This window comes from Hydra vulgaris, chromosome 06 (assembly GCF_038396675.1).
Source record: "Hydra vulgaris chromosome 06, alternate assembly HydraT2T_AEP".
NCBI lineage: Eukaryota > Metazoa > Cnidaria > Hydrozoa > Anthoathecata > Hydridae > Hydra > Hydra vulgaris.
In genome coordinates, this window is record NC_088925.1 from 32216544 (window position 1) to 32232736 (window position 16193).

At 26.0% G+C, this 16193-nt stretch overlaps 2 protein-coding genes across 2 annotated transcripts; one reads left to right on the forward strand and one right to left on the reverse strand.

Annotated features, from left to right (window-relative positions):
* Window positions 1-733: 733 nt before the first annotated feature.
* LOC100209076 (dnaJ homolog subfamily B member 11) lies at window positions 734-12252 on the reverse strand. Its single transcript, XM_065799872.1, has 8 exons — window positions 12105-12252; window positions 5581-5737; window positions 3990-4093; window positions 3753-3888; window positions 3331-3556; window positions 3200-3257; window positions 2725-2996; window positions 734-1238 (listed from the first exon to the last, which is right to left on the reverse strand). The coding sequence occupies exons 1-8, from the start codon at window positions 12170-12172 to the stop codon at window positions 1177-1179; spliced, it is 1083 nt and encodes a 360-aa protein (XP_065655944.1). The 5' UTR covers window positions 12173-12252; the 3' UTR covers window positions 734-1176.
* A 673-nt stretch (window positions 12253-12925) lies between these two features.
* Window positions 12926-15969, forward strand: LOC136081333 (uncharacterized). The gene is made up of 6 exons (XM_065798643.1): window positions 12926-12982; window positions 13112-13215; window positions 13802-14212; window positions 14404-14878; window positions 14992-15274; window positions 15476-15969. The coding sequence occupies exons 1-6, from the start codon at window positions 12926-12928 to the stop codon at window positions 15967-15969; spliced, it is 1824 nt and encodes a 607-aa protein (XP_065654715.1).
* The last annotated feature ends 224 nt before the right edge of the window (window positions 15970-16193 follow it).

Genomic DNA, 16193 nt, shown 5'->3' on the forward strand with positions numbered 1-16193 from the left:
TTGAAAGATAATACTTGATTTTATTAAATTATGCAATAAAAAGAGAGCTTTTAAAATTAACAACTACGTTACAACTTCTGTTACGTTTTTGTTACTAAAAGAATACTAATAAAATTTATAAATAATCATTAAACGGAAAATAAAACAAACAGGCGCTTAATATTTATACAAAAACAGTGCTTAAAATTTATACAAAAATATTTTTTATTAAAATGAGAGTTTTTATCATAAGAGAGTTTTTAAAATATAACCCGCACTCTTACAAATACGGCTTCCGGTTATATAACAAAGCGAGTTCGAAAAAAAATACGAATAATTGCTTTTGACTTTTAAGCAACACATCATCAGCGCATCAACTGGCCACCTTAAGATTGAATGTATCGTTTACAATTCCTGAAAATCGCCTTAAGATTGAGTATACTGTTTACAAATCATAAAATATGAATAAAAAATTAGTCTGAAAAAAATATTTTTTATGACAAACTCTTTTCTAAAACTTTCTGCTAAAACAATGGTGATCGGCAACCCTATTTATAACCTTGGATTCTTGATCTCACAACATAAAACTTGCAATTTTTTATAAAGAAAATTTAATAGACATATTCTGGAACGATAATAGTAATTTGACATATTTTACAACACAACTACTTTAATTCTAAAAGTGAAAATAAGATCAGATTTTTTTTTTCATCGGAGAAGTAAAAAACAAATTATAAAGCAAAAAATATAACTATTTGTTTTGAAGCTGTAATTTAGTAGCAAAGAAATAAATCAGGTTAATTACATAATAACATAAAACATAATAAAAGTACAATATATATATAAAATAGTAACTTTTAAGTAAGAAAAGACACAAAACATAATAAAAGTACAATATATATATAAAACAGCAACTTTCAACTAAGTAAAGACACAAGACATAATAAAAGTACAATAAAAAGCAAAAGCAAACATTAAAAAAATTCGAAATTTTAAGTTTTTTATTTTTATTTCTATGAATAATTGTAAATGCTAACTATTTTTAAAAGCAAACTTAGTGATTACATTTTGAAGTAAATTGTTGAACACTTGTTGCAAAGATCCTCGTTTTAAAAACCAATAATTCTACACCTTATGTTTATTGTGATCTTCCCCATTTTAGAATTCCAAAATATTGTATATGTATTTTTTAATGATTTAATTTTGCAAACCATTATATATGTGCTGTTTAGATCCTTGTTTTAATATTTCTTCGATAGCTTAAACGAAAAAAATTAAAGATATTACAAATATAAAATATAACGGTATAATATAAAATGACCATAAGATATTTTGTAAAAAAATAATGCAAGAGTACTTGTAAAAAAAAAAAAAAAATGTAGGAGTATTTGTAAAAAAAAACAAACAAACAATGCAGAAGTATTACAGAAGTTAACTCAGGGTTCCCACTATTAAAACTGAGACTAAAAGTAAGGATTTTAAGGAGATATAAGGAAATATTTTTCTAATATTTAAGGAGATTTGGTCACAAACAACATTTTTTTTTAAGAAAAAAATAAGGAGAATTAAGGAGAAAACATTAGAAACAGAATCTTATTTTTTTCCATAAATATAGATTTGCAAACTATCAACAAACTATATATTTTTTTCTTTGTTAATAAGTATAATCCTTCACTTTAATAAAATTTCCTAGATGATTAAAAAATAAATTAAAAAAAAGGAGAAATTAAGGAGAGCAGTCAAATCTTTTTTTAAGGTTATTTAAGGACATTTAAGGAGAATTTTTTTTTAAGGATATTTAATGTTTTTAAGGAGGAGTGGGAACCCTTTAACTATAAGATTAAGTTTTTAAAATACGCTTTTAAAAGTAGAAAAAAGTAACAAAATTTTAAAAATTTTGACTAGTTTTTAAGGATTAGTGAAATCACATAGCGAAAAGCAAAGTGCTATGTTGACTCTAGTGACGACCAAAGTGAGAAAATATTTAACTTGCTACTCTTTGGTTTGTCAGGTTTTGTGTTAGTGTTATACTAAATCATTAAAAACAAAAAGTAAAATAATGCATACTTTATTTTATAATATTGTAACTTTTAGATATAAATACTACATGAAAATAAAATAAAATAATGAAAATCACTTGGATTAAATGCTGAACAATGGAATTATTTACGAAATTATTTAATCACAATAACTCATATAACCAATGTTTTCTATATATTTTTAGCAGCTTTAATAACCATATATCAGGATATATTAATATTCAGTCCATAATTTATATATAACTTTTAGGTGAAATATATCTACTATAAAACAATGGATGTTAGGGATGCGGAGTTAAAAATAATTAAATATACATGCAGATTTCAATATCCTAGTTGAAATAAGGATATTGAAAACCACACGTATATTTAAGTAACCAAAAAACAACGTCAAAACGTCTAAAATCTCAAATTTAATTTAAACAATAAAAGACCTTTTACACAATAAAATGACAATTGCAAAAATTAGTTTAAGAAAAATAATGTTTTCTGGTTATTCCAATGTATATTATAGAAAACAAGAAACATTTTGTTTATGAATTTTAAATACTTGTAAAATGTATTTTAACATTTTCATTTTAACTTTAATATTTTTATTTTTCAGCTTTTTGGTTTTCTAGGAAGAATCTGTTTTATTTGTTTCTATTAGTTAGAATTTTAGAACTAAATATTGAACACCTGGCAATATAAAACAAAAATAAATTACCTGTTTTATCTTGTGGTGAAAGTTCACCTTTTGGAAAGTTGATATCGAAAGTAATTATTAATTGTCCTTTTTGATTGTTATTATAATAATTTGGCATTCCTTCACCACTTTTTTTAACCTTTGCACCAGGCCATGTAATTTTATCACGTTGAACTTTGACAATATGTCCATCTAAATGTTTTATCTCCATACTGAAGCCATTAAGAGCATCTACAAGGTTAATTGTAATGTTGGTATACAGGTCATCGCCACGTCGTTCAAATATTTTGTGTCTAAAAAATTAAGTATAAAATAAAATTTTAAAGTTTTAATAAGAAAAAGAAAAATTTAAATACTTCAATTCTTTATAAATGTGATACTGTTCATAAAATATACATACACACACATGCATACATTACATGAATTTATATAGACATTACTAATATTAAATATAAAATAAAATTATAAAGTTTTAATAAAAAAAAAATTCAAATACTTTAATTCTTTGATTTTGAAAATTAAATCACCAGGCTCACCATCAATATGAGGCTCTCCTATAGATGGAAAATTAGAATTGTTTTAAAACAATAAAAAAACAACTAATAAAAACATTTACAACTATTAAACCTTCTCCAATGAATGGATATTCTTGTCCATTACTCATTCCTTGTTCAATTTCAATTTCAAGTACTTGGTCTTTTACAATAAACTTTTTGTTAGGGCACTCATCACAAACTTCTTCCTGCATCATTTGAAATCTACCAGGTCCAAGTTGATGAGTTCTCATTTCCATATGGCAATTACAGCGCCGAGTACCGGAAGTGGTTTCAGCCACAGGTTTTGCACGTAATATCTTAAATGTTTATTATTATTGAAGTAATAAAAATATTAAATAAAAGTGAATTCAAATAAGACATTTAACTAATATTATATCTTTGAAATTTAAATTTTATTACAAAAGCTTTTCAAAACTACTTTTATGTCTTGTTCTAAAAAGAGAAACAATTGCCTAATTACACAAAAATTATCTAAATAATAAAATTATAAACCTCAACAAAATCTCCTGTATATAATTCTTCAAGTGTTACTTCTAAATCCATAGTAACAGTTGCACCCTTTGGTATTTCTTTTTGACTTTTTTGATTTCCTCCACCAAAACCAAAACCTCCAAAACCGCCAAAAAATCTTTAACCAATAATAATAAGATTAAACTTTAATAACTAAAACTATACAACAACAAATGTTTAACTTGCATCTCAAATTTATAAAAAATATTTGTAACTTACGACTCAAATGGATCAAAACCACCACCTTGAAATCCACCCATTTTTTTAACACCCTCTTCTCCATGTTGGTCATATGTTTTTTTTTTTTCTTCGTCAGATAAAACCTGTTATTTATGCATTAAGTTGTTTATGAATGAAATTTTTTTATTAAACATTTATACAAAATTTAATAAAAACCAATGTACATGAAATACACATAGAAGGTAATAATTCATATATATATATATATATATATATATATATATATATATATATATATATATATATATATATATATATATATATATATATATATATATATATTTATATATATATATATATATATATATATATAAAGTCAATAGAAAATTTAAGATTTCAAAATTCTTGATCAACCCAAATTAACTTTGTATTATGCAAAACTAATAGAATTGTTTTAAAGTTTAACACCCATAGTTTCACACTTACATGGTTTGTATGGTCATTCATCAAACCAAATTTCTCTCACTAAATTTCAAATTTTTTGTTTGATTGAAAAATAATCAATTGTTGTTCCTAATAAGGAGGTTCATTAAAAATCAATTTAACAATTTAGACCATAGTTGATTAAAAAATTAGAGTAAAAGTCAAAGAAAAAAAGTTAAAGATAAAAAACTAAAATAAAGATTTAGTAAGAAGATAATAGCTGACAGGTAAAAAATAACAAAGTTAATCAATGACAAACCCAGCAACTATTCAATAACAAATTCTACTGAATAATGACAAAATTATAAAATTGCTTTAAAAAAATGCTATAAAATACTTTTGAAAAAAATCTATTAAATAAAAGGAATAGAGATTTTTTTAACTAAGGAACTGTCCTTTTTTTCTTTAATTTCATTCACCTCCCCAAGGCTAAGAGTTCCACTATAGGTGAAGAACTCTTATCAAGAAATGTTCTAAACAAATCTAAAAAAAGCATACAACTAAAAATAAAAACTAGATAAATTAACTTTAAACAAGAAGAATCTTGATAAAAAATTGAATGAAAAGAAAGACTTTAAACAACTTTAGCACATGCTACTTTTACAATGAACTTGATGAATGACTTACAAGTTTGTAAATGAAAAAGTATAAAAACAACAGACATAATTGTTTATATAAGAATAACAAGATTTTGTGAAAATTAGAAACAATAATATACAAAAAATCTTTTCATTACTCTAAGAAGCCAATAGTAAAACACTAAAAAGTTTTAAATTTTATAATATATTCTACTTTTATTAATGTTAATTAAAATTAATTTTATTAATCTCTAAAGTTTAAAAAATTTAAATTTTGTTAAATTTTAATGAGTGCTAAGCAAGTTTTTTGTGCATGTATATCTGAATTTAACGATCATTTTAATAAAACCTTTTATTTAACTTTTTCTCCTTTAGGTACAGTTTTATTATTTTTTGTTTATGAGTGGTGCCTTTTTTATTTCAAACACAGCTATTTGTTAATATACACTTATTTAGTTACATTTTAAAATGGAAAAAAAAAATTTTTTTTAATATTTAATCCACAAGAGTGTGCTAACTTGTTTATTTTATGGTAAAATTCCACAGAAAAACAATACACTTATTAAAACCTCATATGCAGCTCCAAGATCTTGAAACTTTTCTTGTGCTTTTGGATCATCAGGATTTTTGTCTGGATGCCATTTCATTGCCAGTTTTCTGTAAGCTTTTTTAATATCCCTGACACTAGCATTACGACTGACGCCTAATATCTTGTAGAAATCTCTCCTAAAAATAATTATTTTTTAAATTGATGAGGTTATAAAATTTTTTTTTGTATAATTACTTCAATCACAGATGTTTTGATAGAAAAAATCGATGTAACATTATAGACAAGTTAAGTAGAGTTTCATGGTTTTTCAAAACCGTTTTTAAAAAATCAGTTTTTATAATAAATTTGACACATTAAAGAACCCATTTCAAAACCATTTTTTAGTTATAAGGGCTGGATTTTTTTATAGGTCGACAAGGATGCAGCCAAAGGCCTCACGATTTTGGGGGCCCGAAATTGATTCGATAAATATTTCAAATTTCTTGAGTTTTTAGAGTTATTGTAAAAAAACTTTCATGGTTGTAATGATTGCACATTAATTAACCCTTAAACAATTTAAAGTTTTGTAAAGTTCTATTTACACATTCATCACCGGACTAAAATTTGCTTCAAAATTAATTCCACACAAAGGAATTCTTTTATGAATGTAAAAAGCTGTAACATTTTACTAAAGAATTGTAGATACAAGAGCAAATAATGAACAGTTCTAGATGTTTAAATTGATTTGGCTTAGGACCCCCCGAAGGTGTAAATATAGCACTGTTCAGTGGATGTTTTATATTTTTTTAAATCCTATTTCCAAAGGAAAATTTCAAATATGTGAAATAAATAAATAAATTATATATATATATATATATATATATATATATATATATATATATATATATATATATATATATATATATATATATTGTTTCTAATTTAAATTTTTTGATTTTAAAAGCTTTTTTTGTTAGGTGTAAGTCATGTATAATTTATTTTTATATATTTCGACTTGATCACTAATTTTGTTTTTTAAACTAAATAAAATATTTCTTCTTATTCAATTTTTTTACAAAAATTCAAAAACCAGTTAAAGACAGTTTTTTTGGAATTTTGAAATTTGAAAACCATATTTTCAAGAAATTGGTTTTTATACAAACCCTAAAGTTAAAATTATAAATGCTTTATTATTGTTTAAAGTAATCTATAGAGAGATCTGCAAACCTTGTCTAGCCTCTTTTTGAAAATTTCAACATTAACACTGGTTGAACCAAAGCTGATTAACTAAGTAGATAAAGAACGACAATTAGCTGTGACATGGCTATATAATGCACAATTAATTCTTTGAAATAAACATAATTGACAATCCCTGGTGCTTGAATATGGCGTGTGAATCTCTTTGAGTGTGAATGTTAAAAAATATTACTTTATTTATTATTAACTTGTTTTGAATAATAACACTGGATCTTCGGATTGGATTTTTTGCAAATATTTTTGCAAAAAAACAAATCCGAATGAACTTCGGAATTGAACACGTTTTGTCAATCAGACGAAAAACATTATTTACTGCAGAAGCGATTGGATACACTCAATCAAAGGATTAGGCATTTCTAAAGTTTTTGAAGGGAATTGTTATACAACGCATAAGGGCTGCAGAAAAAATGGCTATGATGTATATTATATGAAAAGTAATTTTATATATTTTCATAGATCCAATGAATACTTTTATTGTGGTACTAACACTAGAGCTGTAACAAAAAATGTTTTGAGCAGCCATTGCAACTAAGGTAATGGCAAGAGTTGCAGCACTTTTTTAATAAGAAAATGTGAAAATATGTGAAGACATAAACTTATAACAATTATTATAGTTTTACTTTTACTTGAAAAGTGCATTGCAGCATTATCTCCTTAATTTTGATTTATAGAATTTATTTAATGTTTTACAAAGTTTATTTTTTATTAAATAGCTTCAAAACCTTTCACAATCAACACACTTTAGGGGCTGAAGTAGTTCGCTCACAGAGTTTCTGAAACAAAGCTCCGTGGACATTGGCACCTTTTTTTTCAAAAAAATCTTTTTTGATTTTTCTAATACAAAATAAAATATTTTCAATCATGGAAAGGAAAGGCATGCGACCCCACTTGATGCCTAGCCACACATATAATTACTATTTTTGAAAGCTTGACTGTAGCTTTTCTACACTTCAAAAATACATTGAACAACTCGAAAAAGAAAGGCAATTATAAACAAGTTTAACTATAGAAAAAAGAAAGAGATCTTAACGAAGGAGAAATTAAAAATAATAATAATTAAAAACAATAGCTCTAAATAAAAAAAGCAACTAATTTAAAACTGAAAAATATTTTATACAAAACAACAACAAAAATGTAGTTATGTTTTCAACTATATTAACTTCATGAATTTTAAAAAAAAGTTTATAATTATCATATATGTATATATATGATAATTATTTACTAACATTTTAAAACTTTATTTAAAAGCATTTAGCATAGTGTAAAATAGTAAATTAGAAAGCTTACAATCATTAGAAAGCTTACAAAGCATCATGGGAAACTAATGGGAAAACATCAGCCTAACTAATGGGAAAATTATTTATGCTGGTTATTGGTTTACAAAAGCTGCTGAAAGTCAATGCGCTCCCATTGCAGATGAATCTTTAGCTTATATTTTATATGGTTTAGACAGTTGCAAAATGTTTGTTATGGAATATCCTAACCTAATTGTTGCAGTTGACCACTATACACTACTAGTAAAAATATTTAATGATCAAAATCTAGATGAGATAGGATGAGATGAGAATCCTTGAATCCTTATTTGAGAGAAAATCCTTAAATCCTATTATTTGAGAGAAAAGATTTATGTATAACTTCATTTTCATTCAAAGTCATTTCTATTTATGGAAATATAATCTTGCACCTGAAGCTATATGACCAATAACTAATGATAACAGTACTACGTATAAAGAAACATTTGACATTGAAAGCAACCTCAACGCACCTTTAAGAGTTTTGAATTTAAAATTCATCACTTAAAGCATTTTATTGAAAATTTCAGTAAAAAAAAAAGGTAATTTTAAGTTTCATACAATTAGTTATAATGTAATTTTACATGATAATCTATTTCATTGCTAATCTTTAAATTAGGATGTGAATAAAATCTATTATTATTAGGTAGGGTTCAAAAAACCAAATAACAAAATTTATTATTTTTATTAGATAGGGTTCAAATATTTTTAAATAATGTTTTTAAAATATCATAAACTCAAAATAGTTTGTTATCAGATACTTTTTAGGATAAAATTCAAGAATTTTTAATGCTGCAAGCACTAGGCCTTGTTTTGAAGCATTAGACAGCTCCCAATTTACATATGTGTAAAGCTATTTTCATATGCCTCAAGCAATTTGGTCTGTAAGCGGTAACATAAAAGAAGTAATTAATTTTATAAAGAAATTATTATAATTTTATAACATTGTTGGACCTGCTCTTGCAGCCAACCTCCAACAATTATCACATTGTCAAGTTGGAAAACAAAAAAAACACTTAAAGTTTTGAATGATAATTATGTAAAAAAGTTTGTTACCAAAGTTTAAATGTCAATTATGTTGGATATTTATATGGATGTTGGGTGTATAAATTCAAATAAAATTCAAAATAAAGAAAACCTAATTTTTATTAAGTTATTAAAATAAAATGTAAAAATAAGATAAATATTTATAATACAAAAACTTTTATTTATCATCTTGCAAGCACAAGAGCATTTGTTTATACAATTTTTCATAGCAATAAAAAAAAATCACTTAAATTTCTATATAATAATAAAAAATAAATTAACAACAACAACAAAAAATTTTATTTTATATTATCGCTGTTTATGATATTTTATATTTTAATAATTTGTTTTGTTTTAATTATTGATATTTTTGCTTGAAAAGCGCAAATATTAGAAGCTTGAAGCAAACCAATATAAAATATTTTAAGCTTATATAGATAATAAAAGTTTATGCTTGGGTTTAAATTTAAAAATATTACCAAGTATTGCTCAATAATAAACTTTTACTTTTTTTCTAAAAACTAAACGTGTTCCAAGGCTGCATCAAAAGATTGTACAAAACCTATGTTAAATTTTTTTTTCAAAGGGAAAGCGCAATTATATACATTTTTTACTTAATGGCACTTGAAAATCTAAAAAAAAATCTTTGCTTTTGCTGGTAAAATTAACTAAAGTTTTTATTTTTGCAATAAGTTATATTTTTTTTGTTACTTTGTAATTTTTTATAAATAAAAAAATGACGAAATAATCAAAAATCAAAAATTTAAGAAACAATATAATAAAAAAATTTAATATATTTTAATTCATTTATAAAAGTGTTGAAAAAAGAAAGAAATTAGTTTATATTAAAAACAAAAAAAAAAATTAATATTAAAGTTAATTTTTTAATTGAACTCTTTTTGCTGTAATTTATGATATTGTAGTAGTTTAAAAAAATCGTCCTTAAAAAAAATAAAAAATGAAGAAAATTTTATGAAGTTAAAGTCACATTAAGCTAACATGTTAAGCATTATTTAAAACGGGCTGTAGCACAAATAGCTGTATGCAAACAAAATAACAGAAGCAGATAGCCCAATATTGTCATCAGCTAAAATCTTAAATATCTTATTAATAATATAGTATTCAAAACACAATAGCGAGTTTTAACAGAAAAAAATGTTTACCAAATCTTTTTTACCTTTTTTAATGTTAATTCACCTCCCCAAGGCCGAGAAGGCCACTACAGCCAAGGAGGCTACTTTAGTTGTCTACAAACCCTCTCTTAACTCTATAACTTCAAAACATGAACCTTGACAAAAAAAGGCCGCTGCACAGAGAAATAAGTTGAGTGCAGTACCGGGGATGAGGTGGGGATCGAACTTGGAACTTCTTGCTTATGAAGTAAGCGCTCTACCACTACACCACTACCGCTTAAAATATTTAAAAATTTTAAATATTTAAACTTTTAAAACAAACATTGAAATAAATTTTAAAAATTTTTAACAAAAAAAGAGGAAGCAGAAATGAAAAAACTATTTGCTAAAAGAAAAAAATTATGCTAAAGAGAAACTTGTATGGCTGCTAATCTGTTTGACCCTAATTATCATGGAAGATATTTAAATGGGGAAAAAAATGTAAGTTAACAGTAATTCTAGATAAAAGATCAAAAATTTTGTTTATAAGAAAAAAAATTTATGCAATATTTAAAACTATTTAACAGTTACATGTGAAGTGTTTTATTCCTATAAATTTTCTTAATATCAACATAGATATTTTGATGTCTACCGAAGTAAAGAGGAAGTTTTTCCAAAATGTTTTTTATGGACAATTATTGAGTTAAGCTTGCAAAAGAAGTTTTACCAATTATGCAAATATATTTATGTGCTGGAAAAAAAAGATTGTGAAATAAAAAAGAAAAAAAATTAGTGTTCATATCTCATAAATTGGATATATGTACAATACAACAACCAATTTTGCCAAAAAGTTCTTGAACTATCAGAATTTTATATTCAGGATTCTTCTGTGAATGAACTTTAAATAAAAAACTTGTTTTTGAAAAAAAAAATTACTTTGTTGCTAAATTTTAAACTTAAAATTAAACAAAACTTGAATTGTGAAAAAAAAATTAAGTCTCTGTTCACACTTTATTAAAACAAGATTATTTTAAATATAACCTAATATCGAAATAATAAACTAAAACCAAGAAAAAAAAACTAAAAGTAAACAAAAACACTATAAAAATCACAGAAAAAAACCAAAGATTTTTTAGGGGTAACCTGAGTGAATGGCTCCTATTAAAATGAAAGCAGAATTGTTTTACAACAGAAACAACTACCAGTCTATTCTGATAGCTTACTCTTATCTTAAAGAGGACTACACCAGTATCAAGAAGTTACTGAATGCCTTGAAGTGTGACAACTTCGGATTGGAGGTCATCAAAGATTATAAAATTGTGAATTTTATGAAACCCCCTTAAAATCCTCGTGGATTTTAAGAGGGTTTCATAAAATTTCCTTGATTCCTTTGCCTGGGAGAACTGTAATACTAAGACTCACATAGAGCAGGTATCTTTATTGAACCACAGATCAAAATCATATAGTGTGACAAATTTGCTAAGCTCAAGAACTGAATAGAGAGAGTGGTTTGGAATAGTTTTGATGTAGTTATTTATGGCTTCGTAGTAATTATAAGGCTGAAAACTACGTGAAGTTTCAGATTCTCATAAAAAATTATATTAATTATAGTTTGAGATACTCATAAAAAATTATGGCATTTTTAAATGTAAGAATTGTTTCTGAAAAATTTATATTAAAAATAAACTAAAATTACGCTGGATATTTCCTGTATATTTCCTGTTCCTATTTTAAATTAACTTTACACCTAATTGTTGCAAACTAATTTAATGTCAGTCAACTATTATGCTGCATTTACATTTTTTTCTATGCAATTTTAAAATTAAACATTTTTTTATTTTCAATTTTAAATAGGAATAGCTTAAGTTACACCTTACCCTGAAAAAACTACAAGAAATGTTGAAAATAAAGTTAAGCAGATCAAAACTTTCACAACTGATGCCATTATATCTTGCTATGGACGCGAAGAAGTTAGTACGTTTTATTTATATTTGATAATTCCAAGCACCCGGCACCGAAATAACTAACTCTTTGAGTTAAAAAAAATATGTTTAAAAATTAAAAAATGTATCACTTTTTTTAATTTTTTAATTTTACAAAAAAGGTATTTTTGAAAATGTAATTTATTTTTTTTGTTTTTAATTTTTCAACGTATATTTTTTTTTAATAGTGTATAACCAATAGTGAATTTTTGGTGGGGGCGGGGATATTTTATTTTTATGTGATACAAAATATGATACAAAATACAAAAATTATTTTGTATTTTGTATCATATTTGCGTCTTCTAAAAAAAAAAAGTCCTTCCGTTTCTAAGATATTTTAGGACATTCAGATTCTGGTGGGGGTGGTAGTGGTGGTGGTGGTGGTGGGGGGTTGCATACCTCATACCATACCCGCCCTCCCCCCTGGATCCATCACTGGGTATAATCTAAGTTCTTACTTGTAAAATGATGTATAATTTATCTCCGCATCAATCCACAGTGTTTTTTAATCTAAGTAATTTCAGATTGTGTGTTCTCTCTATTAAAATTGGAATTAATTGAAGAATGGCATAAACATTATAGAATTTATTATGCTAAAAACATATTAGAATTTATTATGCTAAAATTGTTATACTGATGTAACGAGATGTATTCGCAGTTAAAAGTTATCAAACTTGTTATTAAATTTCTAAGTAAAATAGTCTGCAGCACATATAATGATATACCTTGTTCTGAAATATGATGATATACCTAGTTCTGAAATGAAAATAAGAGTTGGTAAGATATTAATTTAAAGATAGAATTTAAAATTATTATATTTGTCTTTTATTGTTATCTTGAGGAAGTCGGGGAGAGCCCAAAAATAAATTTAAACATTCATCCTTTAAAATTAAATAACATAGGGTCAAAGACTTAGTAAAGTTGTACAGCGTCAATTAGTTGAACACAACTATTTAAGTACCAAAATGTTTATTGGGTCACGGAAACCAATATACTACAAAGTTTGGTTTTATCAGAAACAAACCCGGATTTACCTATAGGCAGACTAGGCACTGCCTAGGGCCCCAAAATTTTGGGAGCCCCCAAGCATCAGGAGATCCAATTCGGAAACAAATAAATATTTGAATTGAAAACTTTTGATAAAAAATCAACAATTGTGTTGAAAAAAAATTATACTTTATATATTGTGAGTTTGCACATAAACGTTCATAATTTCAAATTATTAATTTGAAAAACATGTTTTTTCTACGAGCGCCATCTCTTAAAAATTACTTTAGTAATTTTTTAGTGAAAACATACACCCCTTCCTTGTTTATTCATAATTTGTGAAATTATAATGTAGGGTATAATCAAATTTTCAAATAGAAACCAAATTTCAACTTAATAAGTTGAAATTTGAATTCTATTTGTACAGAATAAACTAGAAACTTAGATTAAAAATGATTTTTTAAGTATAGTACAATTCAATAAATTAATGTAAGAATTTAATTAGCGCATTATTTTATTCATTTCAGCAGAGAAATATAAGAATATTTGACTTTTTCCTTTATTATAGAAAAAACTAAAAAATGAAGATGAAATGCATATGAAAGCGGAGCTCAAAAACGTCAGAAAAAAGCTGAAAAAGATGAGGAAGTCAAAAAATTACCAAAGCTTGATCAGTTTTTCATTAAAGTAAATGAAAATGCTATTGGATTGGAAACAAATAATTTGTCAGCAATCACTGAAACATCAACTCTAGCTTGTTGTGAATCATCTCCAATAAGTGCAATAACCTTTAATGATCTGAGTGTTCAAATTAATAGACAGAGTGATGCCGGACTATGGGCTGATTTGTCTAAGGAGGATGTTGAATTATGGATTCAAAGGGGGCCTAAAGTCTGTCAAAATATAAATGACACATTTTTGGCTTCAAAAACGTCGTATGCAGAAAACGATCGCTATTGCTCAAAAAACCTTTTCACTAGCAAAAAAGCCAATGGTGAAGAATTTAAACGAGAATGGTTAATATATTCTCCATCACTAGGTAGTGTGTTTTGTTTTGTGTGCAAGCTGTTTAGAGTTTCTCAGTTCGCCCTAGCAACGCATGGATTTAGAGACTGGAAGAATTTGTTTTCATCGTTAAAAAGTCATGAGAATTCACCGAACATAGAGAAGCTTTGATGAAGTATTTAGAGCGTTAAAATGATTATAGTTTAAAAGTTCAGTTGGACTCTGAAATCAGAAAGGAACGAAATTACTTGCGACAAGTTTTGAAACGAGTAGTAGCAGTGATTTGTACTTTAATAGAAAAAAACTTGGCTTTCAGAGGATCCAACGAAAGTTTCAGCAAAGAATTCAATGGCAATTTTATAGGATTACTGGAGCTTATTTCGATGTTCGACCCTTTTCTATCTGAGCATGTGAAAAATTATGGAAATGTTGGATCTGGAAAAACTAATTATTTGTCAAAGACTGTTTGTGACGAACTCGTTGCACTGATGGCCAAAAAAGTTTTACAGTCGATTAGCAACGAAGTAAAAAATTCAAAATATTTTGGTTTATCCGTCAATTCTACACCAGACATTAGTCACAAAGATCAGCTTTGTATTATCTTGAGATATGTTGATGATATAACATTTGAACCAATTCAAAGATTTATCAATTTTGTGCAAGTTGAGATCACTCGGGTGAGAAATTAGCTGAAGAAACCATCAACTGTAGACCACAATCATATGACAACGCGCCAAACATGTCTGGAAAATATAAAGATATGAAGACGAAAATTTTGAATATCAATAAGTTGGCCATCTTTTTGCCGTGTGCTGGGTATTCATTAAATTTAGTGGGTTTATCTGGTGTTGATTGTTGTATAGAATTAATTAATTTTTTCGGAATAGATCAACAAATATATAACTTTTTTTCGTCATCAACCAAACGATGGGTCGTTCTTGAGAAATTTTCGGATAGGTCTGTTAAATCTTTGTCTAAAACCCGATGGAGTGCTCGTGCAGAATCTGTGAATACAATATATCGTAACTACGAAGATATAGAAGATTCTTTGAATGAAACCGCGGAAGATTCAAGTTTTGAATCGAATTCGAGAGCGGAGGCACATAATCTGATTGAAAAGATGGACGATTTTGAATTTGCATTACAAACAGTTTTTTGAAACACCGTCCTGAGTCGAATAAACTTAGTTTCAAAATATCTACAAGATTCAAAAATTACCCTAGACACTTGTTCGTATTTATACTTATCTCTTGGTAATTTTTTTGATAAATTAGTTGGCGATTATAATGTCATTGAAACGGAAGCGAAAAAAGTTGCTTCCAGACACCGATACACAAGGCAACGAACAAACAAAAGATTTCCTGATGAATCTCAAACACCACAAACCAAATTGACTCCTAAAGAAGCATTTCAAACAAATATATTTGAGAAAAGTTTGAAAATACTCAGTGTAAACTTAAAAAAACAGGCTAAAGCTTATCAGGATATTTTCGCACTATTTGGATTTTTGACAAATTTAAACATATCACATGAGGATTTAAAAACTAACGTTCAAAAAATTATAGAGCAATACAGTGAAGACATCGATGAAGCTTTGTATAATGAACTAATTCATTTACATAATTATATTAAGTTAACCTGCAAAAGTGAAGATTTACCTATAAGTCATTTATCATTATATAAAATTATTAAAGAAAAAAAAAATGGAAATTGTGTTTCCAAATTCCGAAACAATTTTAAGAATCTATTTATGTTTGATGCTCACTAACTGTTCTGGAGAACGAAGTTTTTCAAAGTTAAGACTTACGAAAAATTATTTAAGATCAACTATTATACAAAATACATTAAATAGTCTTTGATTGCTATCAAGTATACATTACATTTGATGAAAAAAATTGATTTCGACGAATTGATTGAAGAATTTGCTAAGGAAAAGTGTAGAAAAAAGTTAATGTAAAATTTGAAAATAAAACATATTTTCACATACCGAAG